The 13,463-nt window shown below is 42.3% G+C and overlaps 1 protein-coding gene across 2 annotated transcripts in view; it reads right to left on the reverse strand.

Moving 5' to 3' along the window:
- The window catches only part of CSMD3 (CUB and Sushi multiple domains 3), a 538,229-nt gene extending 527,764 nt beyond the window's left edge, over positions 1 to 10,465 (reverse strand). For both annotated transcript variants that reach the window (XM_085221591.1, XM_085221590.1), the window contains exon 1: positions 10,133 to 10,465. In XM_085221591.1, coding sequence (XP_085077717.1) covers positions 10,133 to 10,310 — 178 coding nt within the window. In that variant the 5' untranslated portion in view covers positions 10,311 to 10,465. The remainder of the gene's footprint in view (positions 1 to 10,132) is intronic.
- Between the last annotated feature and the right edge of the window lie 2,998 nt (positions 10,466 to 13,463).

A 13,463-nucleotide genomic window follows, 5' to 3' on the forward strand; every position in this document is an offset into this window, starting at 1 on the left:
AATCACTAGGGCTACTGAACTCATACTATATTAAACGTTGATTCTATTGCTCATTACTATTTCAGAGTAATTACTTGGAGAAGTTTAAGTTTGTGTGGATGCTTACAAAAATCAGCGTGTCTTACACAGTTGATTGCTGCAACTTTCCACTGCTGACAATGAAAATGTCAATAAGATATATCTCACCAATTTGTCAGGGGAAACTTGTTATCCTTGCATGGCAGAATCTGAGATTGCTAGCACTTTATCTGTGAAAAAAAAAAAATAGTAATGCTATTTCTAATATAGTGTCAATGCAATCTTTCTTTTCACAGAAATGGGCTGAAAATTAAATTTTCTTAAGAATGCTGAAGTACTTTGGTGCCACTTTGGCCACTGAAGTATAATAACATTCACAGTCTTGCAAGATGTCTATAATTGCTATATGGAGAACATGGTTGAATTTATGATATGTAAAAGTTCATTAAATAGAATCTATAAAAATCTCTATAGAAATATTCTCCCAAATGTCAGAGGTATTTCATTTTCCCAGGAAGGAGTTGCCAAGATTGAAATAAAGGCTAAAGAGGTGATAGCAAAGTCTCTGAAGTTAATAACTATATGAATTGTATGAGGGAAATGATTGCCCCACTTTAAAAGAGCTCACAGAAAGAAGCAGTTTTCAAAAAAGAGAATTCTGAATAACAGTGGTAGATACATTGAATGGTAATGTAAAAAAGAGAAAGTAATGATTCCTATTTGTTTTTAAATTAAAGATCACATCCAGAATCACAGAATTGGAAGGGTTGGAAAGGACCTCAAGAAATCATCGAGTCCAACTCCCCCTTCCTAAGTAGGTACCCTACAATAGGTCATGCAGGTAGATGTCCAGACGGCTCTTGGACATCTCCATAAATGAAACTCCACAATCTCTGGGCAATCTGTTCCAGTGTTCCATCATCCTTACTGTCAAGAAGTTCTTTCACAATTTTTTTAAATGGAATTTGCTATTTTCAGGTTTGAGACCATTGCTCCTTTTTGAGGAGAAATACATAAGTTGAGCAGAGTTAGGAGTCAAGATTCTTCTTTGTAGCATACACAGCTAGAGAAGACTACTACAAGAAGTATTGTTGTGCACACATGTTCATATGTGTTCATGTGTGTGTCCTTGTTCCTACATGTTCCTGCTTCTCTCCCACACTTATGTGGAGGTGCATGAAAACGGTAGCTTTTATTTCCAAGCTGACTGACTTTATTTCTGGTGCCTGAAGATTTTATTATTCTTTTTCTTTGCTCAAGAGTTGGGTAACTAGGTAGGCCTTCCAAAGACAAGCATTTGGACTCTTGTTTTTCAGAATATTTTAGCTTCTGTGACTCTGGAATGGTAGAAAGTACAAAAAACATGCTAGCAGAAGAGAAATACGACAAAATGAATGTAGAATCTGTTCCCCATGTTTATAACTAAGTTTTGCTGTCTAATTTCACATTTTCTAATGTAACTACATATCTAGAGTTTATGATAATCCTATAAAAATAAAATGCATTAATTATTAAATATGAAAGCATTCTAAGCAAGAATCTGTTTTCACAATTCCTCCCTGTTCCACTGCAGTTATTAGCAACATTCTGCAGATTTTGAAATGTTTTGCTGGAGAACAAATATATAATCAGCAATGTTGAAACCAGGTTGTAAACTGGCTGACAAAATCCATGAGCATTCCATGATTTCAAGGATTATGGCAGGTACTTTATCAGTGTACTACTATTACAGTGAACTGATAGGCTGATCCCTAGAAGTACTGACACGGTGATCAATGAAACGTAGAAAGAGCATCTTCTGACAGTATGCAAATATATAATCTTTTGCCCTTAAACAGAATTATAAACAGTTTCCTTTTGGAATGTTTACGTTTATAATGTAACTTGTTTTCCAAATGAATTTTTGTTGAAAATCTCTAATGTATTGTGAAGTACCTCACCTTTATTACAATTTGTATTTCTGAGTCAAAAGAAATATATGTACAGAAAAATGCAGTTCAAAATTCAATAAGAAAAGAAGCAGAGGCAAATCTACTCTCAAAGATCATATTCTGGACTCTCCTATTGCCTTCAATGGACTCAACAATAGGCAATTTAGAAACTCCTTTTATACTCTGTTTTATAACTTCCATTCACCATGAATTGAAGTGGCTATATGTAACCAAAATGCAACTTTCATTGCAGATTTTAAAAAATTGTTTAAATTAGATCAAGTTCAATTCTAAAATAAAATTGCACAGGACTAGGGGAAACTAACTATAGTAAAGTTTTCCATCTGGATCAGATTAAAACAGCAGACTGAAGGTTTGTAATTTGAATGCTCCATCTCAAAAGTATGCTGAGATAAGAATATCTGTAATCTGCATTTATGTAGTTCATTTTAGTTAGGAACCCCAAACTGCACTTACAGATATCAACTAGCTGTGTTTGACAGTGATTCAATAAGAAAATAATGATCGCAGAGGGACTGTTTAAAGCCACTAAAATGAAGTCATTTCTGAGATGTGATATTGTCTGCCTCTTTACCTGATAATAACAATATGAAAATAATAATAAAATATAATAATAATAATAATAATAATAATAATAATAATAATAATAATAATAATAAAATAAGGACAGCATTATTTTTTTTCTGTATTTTAAAAGTGATTCAAAGCTTTTGTTCTACTAGGAATAATCTTATTTAAGGCCAGGCTGGATGTGGTTATGGGCAGACTGGTCTAGAGGCTGGCAACCTTGTACATGGCAGGGGGGTTAAAACTAGATGATCTTTGAGGTCCTTTGCAATCCAGGCCATTATATGATTCTGTGATTATAAAAAATGTATTTTGGTAAAATGTTACTAAATCGGTGACAATATATAACTGTGTTGGTTAATTATTAATGTGCTAGGATGAGTAACTAGTGCTACTAAAAATTCCTAAAAATATTTTTATCAAGATTTTTTCCTAACATTTGCTGGATCTCAATACTTCCACTCTCATTTTGTTAATGTAGTCAAGTATAATTATCCTCTGAGATTGGAAATCCTCAAAAAGGTAAGAAGTAATGGATTTTGTAGGAAGAACATCCAGTTCAAGTTGTTACCTGTAGTTTTGTAAGCTAACAATGCAATCTATTTTATCCATTAACAAATACATAATTTCCATGTATGCATATTAGATAAGTATGTGAATACGTATAGACAATTAAATAGAATTAAATCAAACTGGCTACAATATGCAGAGGCATAAAATTATTAACAGATGAAGGTACAGGAAAATATGAAATAGTATTCAAGGTCAGTAGTGGTGATCCATCATCTGTATGATCCATGCAACTAGTTTCCAGATTCCTTTAGTCCTACAGCAAAAATAATCTGTGTTATTTACAGTGCTCAGGAGTAGAGTATTCATCACCCCATGAATCCTTTCCGTGGTTAAATAACCTTACTGTTATGCATCCTATTTCTCTGATGCAATGAGAATGTGACACATTATGCTATGAGGTATTTTGTAGAACCAAAGAGAAAAAAGTGAGATATCTGTCTTTATTGTACGTGCTGGTTGTCTCCCATCTTTCTCTTTGACAATACAATTATATGAGGGTACCAGTTCCACTGGAATCCCTAGTATGCCACTCCCCAAGCTTATGAGGCTTTTTCTATATGAGTAACAGTGTTCCTAAACCTATAATCATAACCATTCTAACATTTCAGACCCTGGGAGGGAGATGATGAATTTCCACCATTTCCTTCTTTGACATTTACAACATTATTCAGCACTTCTAATGCCAGGATTATGGAACTATCGTAAATCTGAAATGATCTGTAAAAACAAGGCAGGGGCTCTGAATACAAATGCGCCCAGCTCCCCCACAAATAAACAGTGGAATGTAAACATCTACAAAAACTTGTCTGTGTGCAAGTTTATGTTAAAATCTTCCTCACTGACTGAAATCCTCATCCATCCCATTGTCCCAAAAAAGCTGGATGATAGGAAGCAGATATTCAACATATCCTAATACTATTAGGCTTTTTTTAAGAAGGAGATGTCACCTTGTATATTAAATATCATGCATATTTCTGTTTAATTCCAGGATCTTTGCTAAATATTGTCTCTTGAATCTTTGATAGATGCAGCTCTGAACAAACAATTTCACTGACTTTAAAGACTATGTTCTTTAAAGAAGCTGCTTGGAATGCAATGCTTAAGGCCTGTAAGTGTTTTCGAATTTTGCAATAAACCTTTGCAGGAAAATTATTCAATCATAATGATGAGATAAATTTTACAGTCTTGCAATAATTACTCAGATCATATGCCCGTGCTATTTGTTATTTAAACATTGCTTCTTGAAGTAAGAGCTGTTTTAAAATTATGGGAGACCAAGAAAAAGGCAACATTTTCAACTACATTGTTTGTTCTCAGATGTCTCTTTCCTGTGAGATTGAGTTGGAGTATTCTAGTAAAGTATTTTCTCCCAAGGACTTTGTTTTATCACTTCAACCTTAACCATTATGCCCAGAAATACAAGCTGTATGTTACTCATCATTAAGAAGTTGAGTGTGACACTTCACAGCCTTGTAGAGTAAGATTGGAAATTTTCTGTTAATGGAGAGGAGAAAATTCAATGTTTGTAGCACATCATAATGCCTTTCCCATCCCTAAAAATTCCAATTCATGAGATTCTATAGATTTATCATTTTACACATAACTGTAAGTTGCTTTATGGACATTTTCCTTTGATTCATACTGCCTCTCTGTCGCAGCATTACAACATCAGGCTCTCTTGGCCTTGCTTCAAAAGTGCTAACTAGTTCCCCAGGCTCTTACTGGAGCCAGCTGGAGTTGGAAATGCTCAATACCTCTGTAAATCGGATAGATTGTGTCTAAGACTAAGGATATAAGGCTATGTTATTCCTCATAACCTTTTCTCTGAAAAGGTATTCTAATCACATAAACTGAGGTATCCCCACAGGTTATTTCAAAATCTTTTAAAATGTTTCTTAACAATTTTGTGCTTTTCTTTTTACTAGATCTATGTACATTTGTATATTTAGTAGTTACAAATCTCAAATCTTTGGGGTTAATCTATGTATACCATAAAAACACTGAGTGTAATATGGCCAATTTAAATGCAGATTTCTGTACTATTCAGTGTTTTCAGCTAGACACAGTTTTAGAATGGAGAATGCATGTGAATGCAGTAGTGTGTAACTCTGTTGGAGAATTTTTGGAGACCAAATTGTACAAAGAGCTTATTAAAAAAAAAAAAAAAAAGAAAAGAAAAAAAAAAGAAGAATAGAAAGTGGAAGAGTGAGACGGGTAATTCATCCTACTTGGCTTGTTGTTACTTCAAATAAACAAACAAGCAAAACCAGGTAAACCATTAGTTCCTGCTACGCTTTGGAAAAGGAAAAACTTAAAAGCACATCCAAGGAGCTCCTTAAGTCTTGTGGACTGATGCTTCCACCTCGGGATGTTGACAACTGAGTTGAAGCAAAACATGTCTCTCTACAGCTTGCTTAGTTGCTTGGAGCTCCCATCCTGCTCTTTGCTCTCAGAAAAGGAGGGGTTGTTTGTTTTTTGTTGTTGTAGTTTGTTTTGTGTGTGTGTGTGTGTGTGTGTGTCAAAAATAAAAAGAAACAAAATTCAAAACCCTAATGCTGTCTCAGAGAGGCAGACAAAAGGCATGCAGCAGTCGCTGCGCTAAAGAAGTGAAGCCAAAGGGCATTTGCTGTCAGAGCATTGGGAAGGACTCTCCGGAAGAGCGCTCTCCCCCGGAGGCGCTGCCGGTGCCGGTGCCGCTATCGCTGTCGGTGCCGGCAGTGGTGCCTGTGCGGGTGGAGCTGCCGCCGCTCACTGCCTTGCGACTGCTGCTGCTCTACATGAAAAAGCGACGACTGAAGAAGTCGTCCAGTGCCCTATGCGGATCCCTGATGGTAGCAGGCGGAGGATGGAGAACCGGTCCCTACTGCTGCTGCGAGGGGCTGCTGCCCTTCCCTCCCACTTTGGAGAAGAAGAGCACGAGCCGTGGCTGAGCGAAGGGCGTAGTTTAACCCTGAGCTAAACGGGAAGGTGGTGGCTGGGTGTGGGTTAACTTTGTCTGCAACCCTGCAGAACTATGCAGCCCTGGGTGGTGTGTGGGAGCCTGTGGGAATGGGGCTCCACAGAAAAGCTGAGCATGTGCTGAGGAGCTGAAAAGAAGGAAATTCATGTCCCTCCCGTCAGTGTTTCCCAGCTCCCCTGCATGCTCGTAGACACACACATATGCAGATGCAGCAGTGACCATCTGGAAATGTGGCAACATTAACTTACTGTTACTCGCCAAACCATTTCCACTTTGGGGACACAGTGGGGAAGGCCGTCCGTCAGGAACCCCACAAGTCAAGCAAGTGGAAGGGAATCACTGGGGAGAAGTTGCTGGATCCTGAAGTGATCTCTGACAAAGTGGAGTTGGGGTGGGAATGTGGGAGAAGGGGGAATCCAGAAGGGCTGGAAAGAAGCAGGGTATGTTCTTTGCTTGCTACATGTTCACACATGATAGATACACATCATTTGGAAATCCTGTCCATTTTCTCATCATTTCTTCTGTCCATGAGCCATTTAAAATTTTACTGCTTCATCTCCCTTTTATTTTGAAAGCTGCCCTTATTCCACTTGTCACAACTGCAATGGGGGAACAGAGAAACAGCAGCAGAGCAAAGCTTCATTTTAGCCAGACAAAGAATGAGCATAGCTTTCTGCTGTCTTGGAGTGACAGCTGCACAGAGGAGATGGAATGGTCTGGTGATCATTTTGTTTGGTATCCTCTGGTTTGCTTCGACAAACAGATCACAAGCATTTGTAAAATTTGTTTTAGTGAAAAAAACTGAAAGCATGCTGAGATCAGTGATTTTTCCCCAAATCAACAAGGCGAAGCTCACTAAAGCTGCCTGCTTCATTTGTGCCTATAAAAGATCTGCCCTGGACAGTGAAGGTTTTTGCTTGTTGCTTCTCCAAGTTTGATTTGTATCACCAATTATAAACGATGCTTCCTATTTCTTCCAGGCGGTGGAAGGTAGAGAAGGGGGAAGGAGCTCTCATAAGTGTCTGCACATCCACTGGGAAGAGTACAGCATTCACCCTCCCCTGCAGCTGTCCAGGAACAAAGCCGGTTGGCACTTCCTCATTTTGTTTGTTTGTTTGCTTGCTTATTTGGTTGGTCGGTTGTTGTTATGCCTTCTCTCATTTTTCAAAGGGACCATTTCTTTGCTTTTTTACCATGTCTATCCAAGAAAGACTATGGTGGAGATTGATCCAAAGCATGATGGGACACTGTGCCGGCAATTTGAAGTTTTTATTAAACAGCTATAGTTCTTTATTATCACCCCTTCACCAGCAGTTGACGATTTACTTTCTCATTCTTTCTTCTCCCTTTTCTAACCTCTTTCAAGTACTGTTGTAAGATTCCAGCAAAGCATGAATTTGCAGATAAACATGAAGAAATTCTGTGTCTATAAGAACATACACAAGCATAAGCCCACAGGGAAGACAGGACAGTGGTACAGGTATGGGTCAAGACTGCAGAAATGGTGTCAAAAGGCTGATAGAATTAGGAAGGGCCTGGGAGGTAGACACAAAGAAAACTGCAGAAGTGGTCTGGAGGACAGAAATCTCAACAGCAATTTGGGTATTACAGTATGATCCTGAACTATGTGGTAGAGGTGCTTAAGGAACCAAGGTATGGATGAGAGCTTGCATGGGTGGGGTGTTGTGAAATAGCCTTGCCAGACAATGGTAGAGCAAATGTAGAACCTGGGGACTTGGCTCTCAACATCTGGAGTGTTTTAAATGGGCATGTATTCATTCATTGTTTGCATTTGCCAAGGTTTCTGGGAGCAGGAGCTCGTGCTGACACAATGGGAATGTAAATCAAGGTAAAATGAATTCATCCACCAGAATGGGGAGAGAACTAAATATAAATGCCCGGAATAGATGCAGTGCTGCAGTGAATCTAAGCCAGCTCTATGGAGCCTGGCTGCCTAAAGGAGCCCTAGTCCAGGATGTGAAACCCGACCTACCGAGTTCCTAGCTGGGAGGACTCCCAGTCCGAGGCAAGCCTGTACAAACGGCAAGGCTCAGCATCGGGGAAACTCAGGAAGGAAACGGCAACGGCTTCACAGGGACAATAAAAGAAAGGGCCATTTTTGCAAAGCCCGCTTTTTTTTTTCTGGGGGGCTGCTTTAATTGCTTAATACCAACTTTTGCCAGCGGTACCTTTTTTTTTTTTTTTTTTTTTTTTTTTTTTTGGTCCCTCTCTTCCCTACTCCAAGGGCAAGAGAAGAGGCTTCTCAACAGGTGCTGTGGAAACTTGCACCGCTCCCACGTCCAGAGCAGCACGGGGAGAACCGCCCGAGTCCTGAATTTTGTACGATGCTGCCGCCCTGCGACTCGTGCTCGAAAAGCAGCTGCTTCGGCTGCAGCCCCGGAGCCACCCAGCGCCTCCGCACCGCGCCCGCTGCGCGCCTCGCAGGCGCCGAGCCCGTGGCTTGCGAACGAGCATGCCTTAAAGGAGGGAGGCGGCGAGGGGAGGCTTTTCTTTCCCCTGAAAGAAATGCCCCCAGAGCCTCGGAGTGGGTTTGTTCGCAGATCCCAGCAGCGGTTGCGTCCCACTCTAACAGACGCAAGCGGGGAAAATGCTTTCTGTAATTAAAATATGCCATTAGCATCACAGGCAAGCACCTCTGCCTCGGATCCCGTGTCAAGATAATGTAAAAACCCTCATCCCGGCCTCTGTGCAACACGAATGATCTTTTCCATGAGATGCAAATTGGGGGATAAGCAGCTGCGAAGCTCTACAATAAACTGTTTCATCCAAGGCAGAGCGAGCCGGCGAAGGCACGCCTTTGAAAGCCCCCCCGGCACATCTCCTTCCCACCCGTGTAGGCAAGCTCCGTAGGCGATAAGCAAGTGTAAAAACTCGGAGAGGATCGATAACGTCTGTAAAATATTCTGGGAGAATGTGAGTGTGACAGGGAGGAGGGATGGGGATGAGGAGCGGGATAAAAGGGTGATTAATCAGCTATTAATCACTGGCCACAAACAAGGAGAGATTATTTCGGGTAGGCACAGACGACTGTGGGGAGCTGCAGAATAAATCCCTTCACTGAAGGCACGCGTGTTGCTATCAGCACTCCACTGCTCAGCGATGCCCATGTAAAATATTGGCGGTGCTCGTTATTTAAGCTACATATTTCTTTCCTCTGTATCAATTCCCTTAACTGTCGAGAAGCACAGACTTATTGGAGATATTTATGCCGCTAACTAGCGGCTTTCTTTCTGCCCTCCTTTCATGAGCCCAGAAGCAGGAAGGAAGCAAAATACCCTCCTGCCTCGACAAAGGGACAAGGGAAGAAAAAAAAAAAAAAAAAAAAAAAAAAAAAAAACCCAAGCCCAAAGCCCTACGCACAACAGGGAAAGGGACCAAAGGAGGAGCGAGAAAAGGTGCCGTTCTTTGCACCTAGTGGCAGACCGTGCCTTAAAGGCTGAATTGCTAGCGTACCTTTCCGACAGACAGGGAGCTCTGCATGCATACAAACAGCGTGAAGCGCATTTCGGGTTGTGAGACGGCTACGCACACGCCGAGTCCTCCGTAACTTTCCCCACGCAACGGGTTAAACTAATAAGTGCATCGATACAAGCATTCCCGCAAAGAGCTCGGTTGCTCAACCGAAAACCAGAAATGTAGATAATCCCGCCACAGCACCACCACCATCACCTTAAAAAAGTCACCCGGTGGGATTTGTTTGAATATACACTAGTTACAGGCTATATGAACCAACTCACGTCTCCGATTGAGCATACTGCAAGAATATTTATTGAGCTCGAGCTCAGTCACTGCATTGAACGCCAAGCCTGGCAAGCAAATACATTTCCTATCTCCGAAAAGAGATCTGAATCAACTCATTCTTTCCTCCTTCCTTTAGCGATCATTTATATCTTTCCATTGCAAAGTGCCCAAGGTAAATATATAAAATAAAAGAGAAACATATTTTTTAAATATACCTTTGCATACAAAAAGGCGAGAGCTTGCAACGCCCTGACCAAAAGCAAAGGACCCCTAAAAATACACACCTCGAATGCTACCCTACCTTTCACACACGAAACCATCAATAAAAAGACGAGGTTCCAAAATGTAAATCCACTTTTAATCTCCATTTTCTTCACCAGGATGAAGTCCAGCCGGCCACATTTAGTACATCCCCTTTCCCAAAAGTCTGCTAATTTCGATTCCTTTGCACGAATTTCCCCTCTGCAGATCCCTTTCATATTATTCTGGAGAGCTCCTAATTCCTATTCCTTGGCCAGGCGCAGCGGAGTTGTTGCTGTTGATGGTGCGCGGTCACAGCTCGGAGTGAATGGTGTTTCTGGGATACCACAGCAACCTTGACGAGGACTCAACCATCTCTCCAACGGGGGCACAAAGTCTCAGCTACTCTCGATCGTGTCTCTTCCTTTCCCCCACCCCCCGCTACCCCAACTCCCTGCGCAGTCCAAACCCACCACAGCCCTGCTCCTTACAGCATCCACCAGGAGCCACAGGAGAGCATCTTAAAGCTCAGACGCTCTCTAGAATAAAACTCCAAACAATATTTGCAATTGAGATTCTCCCCCCGCCCCCCTGCTCCCCCCAGAGGATCAATTCTGCCTAGGAAAACGCCTCGAGAAATAGCAATGGCGAGGTTCCGACAGCCTCCGGAGGAGCCTCTGGGAGCCGAACCGGAGGGGCTCGGCCATCCTCCGCGGCTCGGGAAAACAATCACCGCCTTGTTATTAGGAATTCACGTGTGGTGCTCGGGGCTGTGACCGTCACCGACACACACACACACACACATACACACACCATACACACACGCGCGCGCCTCTGGGCACACACCTCACACGAGAGCATGTGCTGCTCTAAGAGGGATTTGCAGACTAATTGCTCTCCGCAGAGGCGTTAATTACAAAGCGGATCTCAGAGGGGAGGCGAAGGGCTCAAGCCCGCTCCCCGAAGACAGCGATCGCAGCTCAGGGGAGCCTTTGCCGCCGCTGGCGAGACGAAGCGGCACGGCCTTGTGCGGGAGAGAAAACAGACGGCTCCGCGGGGCCGAGCCGGACCGAGCCGAGCCGGGCCGGGCCGGGCTGGGAGGGGGCTGGGGAGATGCGGCCGCGGCTCAGCCAGAAAGAGCTATGGTGCCACCTACTGGCCTTGCTGCGGGGCCGCGCCTCTCCGTGGGGGCTGGGGCGCAGTGCGGGGGGAACCCAGAGAGGGGCGAGGGGCTGCGGGAGGCGTGCTGTTGGCTTTTCTCGGCTACTGGGCGCAATGAGGTGCGCGGGGCTGCGGTGCTCTGCGTTGTGGGGAGCATACAGAGGAGGCGGGGGATGTGGGCGGGCGGAGTGTGCGGGTGAGCGTGTGGCAGTGCGGAGGTGCTCCCGGTGTGGGAGTGCGTGTGTATGTTGTGTGTGTAAGGATGCGCCGTGCACGCGTGTGTGTGTAATGTGTACCTGCGTCCTTCTGTGAATGCTTGTTTGTACCTTTTTGTGTGTGTGTATTTGGGTGTGCATGTGTTGCTGTGTGCAGTGTGTTGCTGTGTGGGTGTGGGCGTGTTCGTACTCCATATGTGTGGGTGCGTGTGTGCCTGTCTGTGCACGCGTGGATGAGCGTGTGCACTCTGCACCTCTGTGCGTGTGCATGTGTTAATGTTTGTGTACTGATCAGTGTCGTTGTGCGATTGTGTATTTTGTGTGCGCATGTGCATGTCAGTGTGTGAATGTGCATGCCTCTGCAAGCGCGTGTGCATACATGTTTCAGCAAACTTTTTTTTCTGTGTGTGTAACTGCATGTGTTCTTACGTCTGTGAATGTATGTGTGAGCGCATGCTTTTGTCTTACACGTATGTATGTGTGCATGCATGTGCGTATGCATGCTTGTGTAGGAGTGCACAGATATACTCGTAGGAGAAGTGCTGGTGTACCTGAATGTATGAATTGAGAAGTTTGGTGGGCACTCATGAAGCATGAGTATTTGTGTGTGACCATTCCGGGATTTGCATTGCCATGTACATACATAGTGGTGTGTTTTTTGTATGTGTATGGAGTGTTTGTGTGTGTGGAAATGTATGCCCTGATTCAGAACTGTTGTGAACAGGCACTTGGATGTGGAGTGAAGCTTTCTCTATGTATCTGTAGGTGCATATATGAATTTGTAGGAACATGTATTTATCTATATATGGATTATATATGTCCAGTAGTACAGCAGAGCCATAGAAATAGAATTGGAGGAACGTGGAAGAGTCACGATTCATTGCTAAGGCACAGATTAGAAAGAGGAACTTTGCATTACAGTGAGTGTTCACCTGTGGTTACAAGGGGAGCAGTATTTGCCTGTTCTCCACCCTTTTTTACTTCCCCACCCTTTTTCAGTGGGACCATCAGCCTTTATTAGGGACTGGCCTCACAAATGGCTTCCTGCACTTGTCTTTGTAACTGCAAGACTGTGTGTAGCTGCCACGAGGAAGGTATAGCTGAAGTTATGACACTAACCAACCGTATTGGATCCATACTGGTTTGTCTATTGTGGAGAAATAAAAATATGTATTTTCCCACCTTCTTTAATGTCTGCAGCCTACTCTTGCAGACATGTACGTCTTGGAGAGTGACTGATAAAACTGAAGCTTCTTGGGCCTGTTTCCTTCCTCCAGAGCAGCCCAGGAATGTGGTTTCACAGGAGTTACAAGCCCTGTGCTACTCTTAAGGGCAGTGCCACATTAGGACCCAACAAGGCTTTCAGGTTTGACAAAATATCAGTAATTCAATACAGTAGGTAATATGAGATGGGTGAAAGCCATTCTGTTCATAATCTACTCACTGCATTTTTTTTAAAGGAATTCCAGTATATCACTCATTCCTGTACATGAAACCAGAAACCATTTTCCAAGCATTTCAAAATGGAAAGGAGAATTGTGCTTTCAGAATATCCCAGATGAGCTCACTTCTAGTATTTGGCTTAAAAAAAAAAAAAAAAAAAAGTTCTTGAAATAAAATTCTGCCTTTATGCCCCCAAGATTTTCCTGATCAAATCTCTTTGATGTAAATATTTTAATATTAGTAGAGGAAATCAAATCAATCTTGAAAATTTGGACTTAACAGCTATTTCTAATGCTGGCATTGTGTTGCTCAGTACTTCAATACATAACTTCTTTAGGAGACATGCTGTTAGAGATTGTGTCTGTTTGACTTTCAGTAAGATTTAACCTGTGAGGTGTCATCATCATCTCTGAAAATGAAATTTTGGCTAATAAGTCAAATGCTAAATATGAACAAAGAAACCCATATAGTTAAAAATAGGATGTCTAAGGAGTTTTTATGGCTAAATCCATGCTAATTTTGAAAGACCCTTAATGCAACCAAGTCATTTGGTTGCATTTAAAAAAAAAAAAA

The sequence above is a fragment of the Meleagris gallopavo genome, chromosome 3 (assembly GCF_905368555.1).
Source record: "Meleagris gallopavo chromosome 3, MGAL_WU_HG_1.1, whole genome shotgun sequence".
NCBI classification, from domain to species: Eukaryota; Metazoa; Chordata; class Aves; order Galliformes; family Phasianidae; genus Meleagris; species Meleagris gallopavo.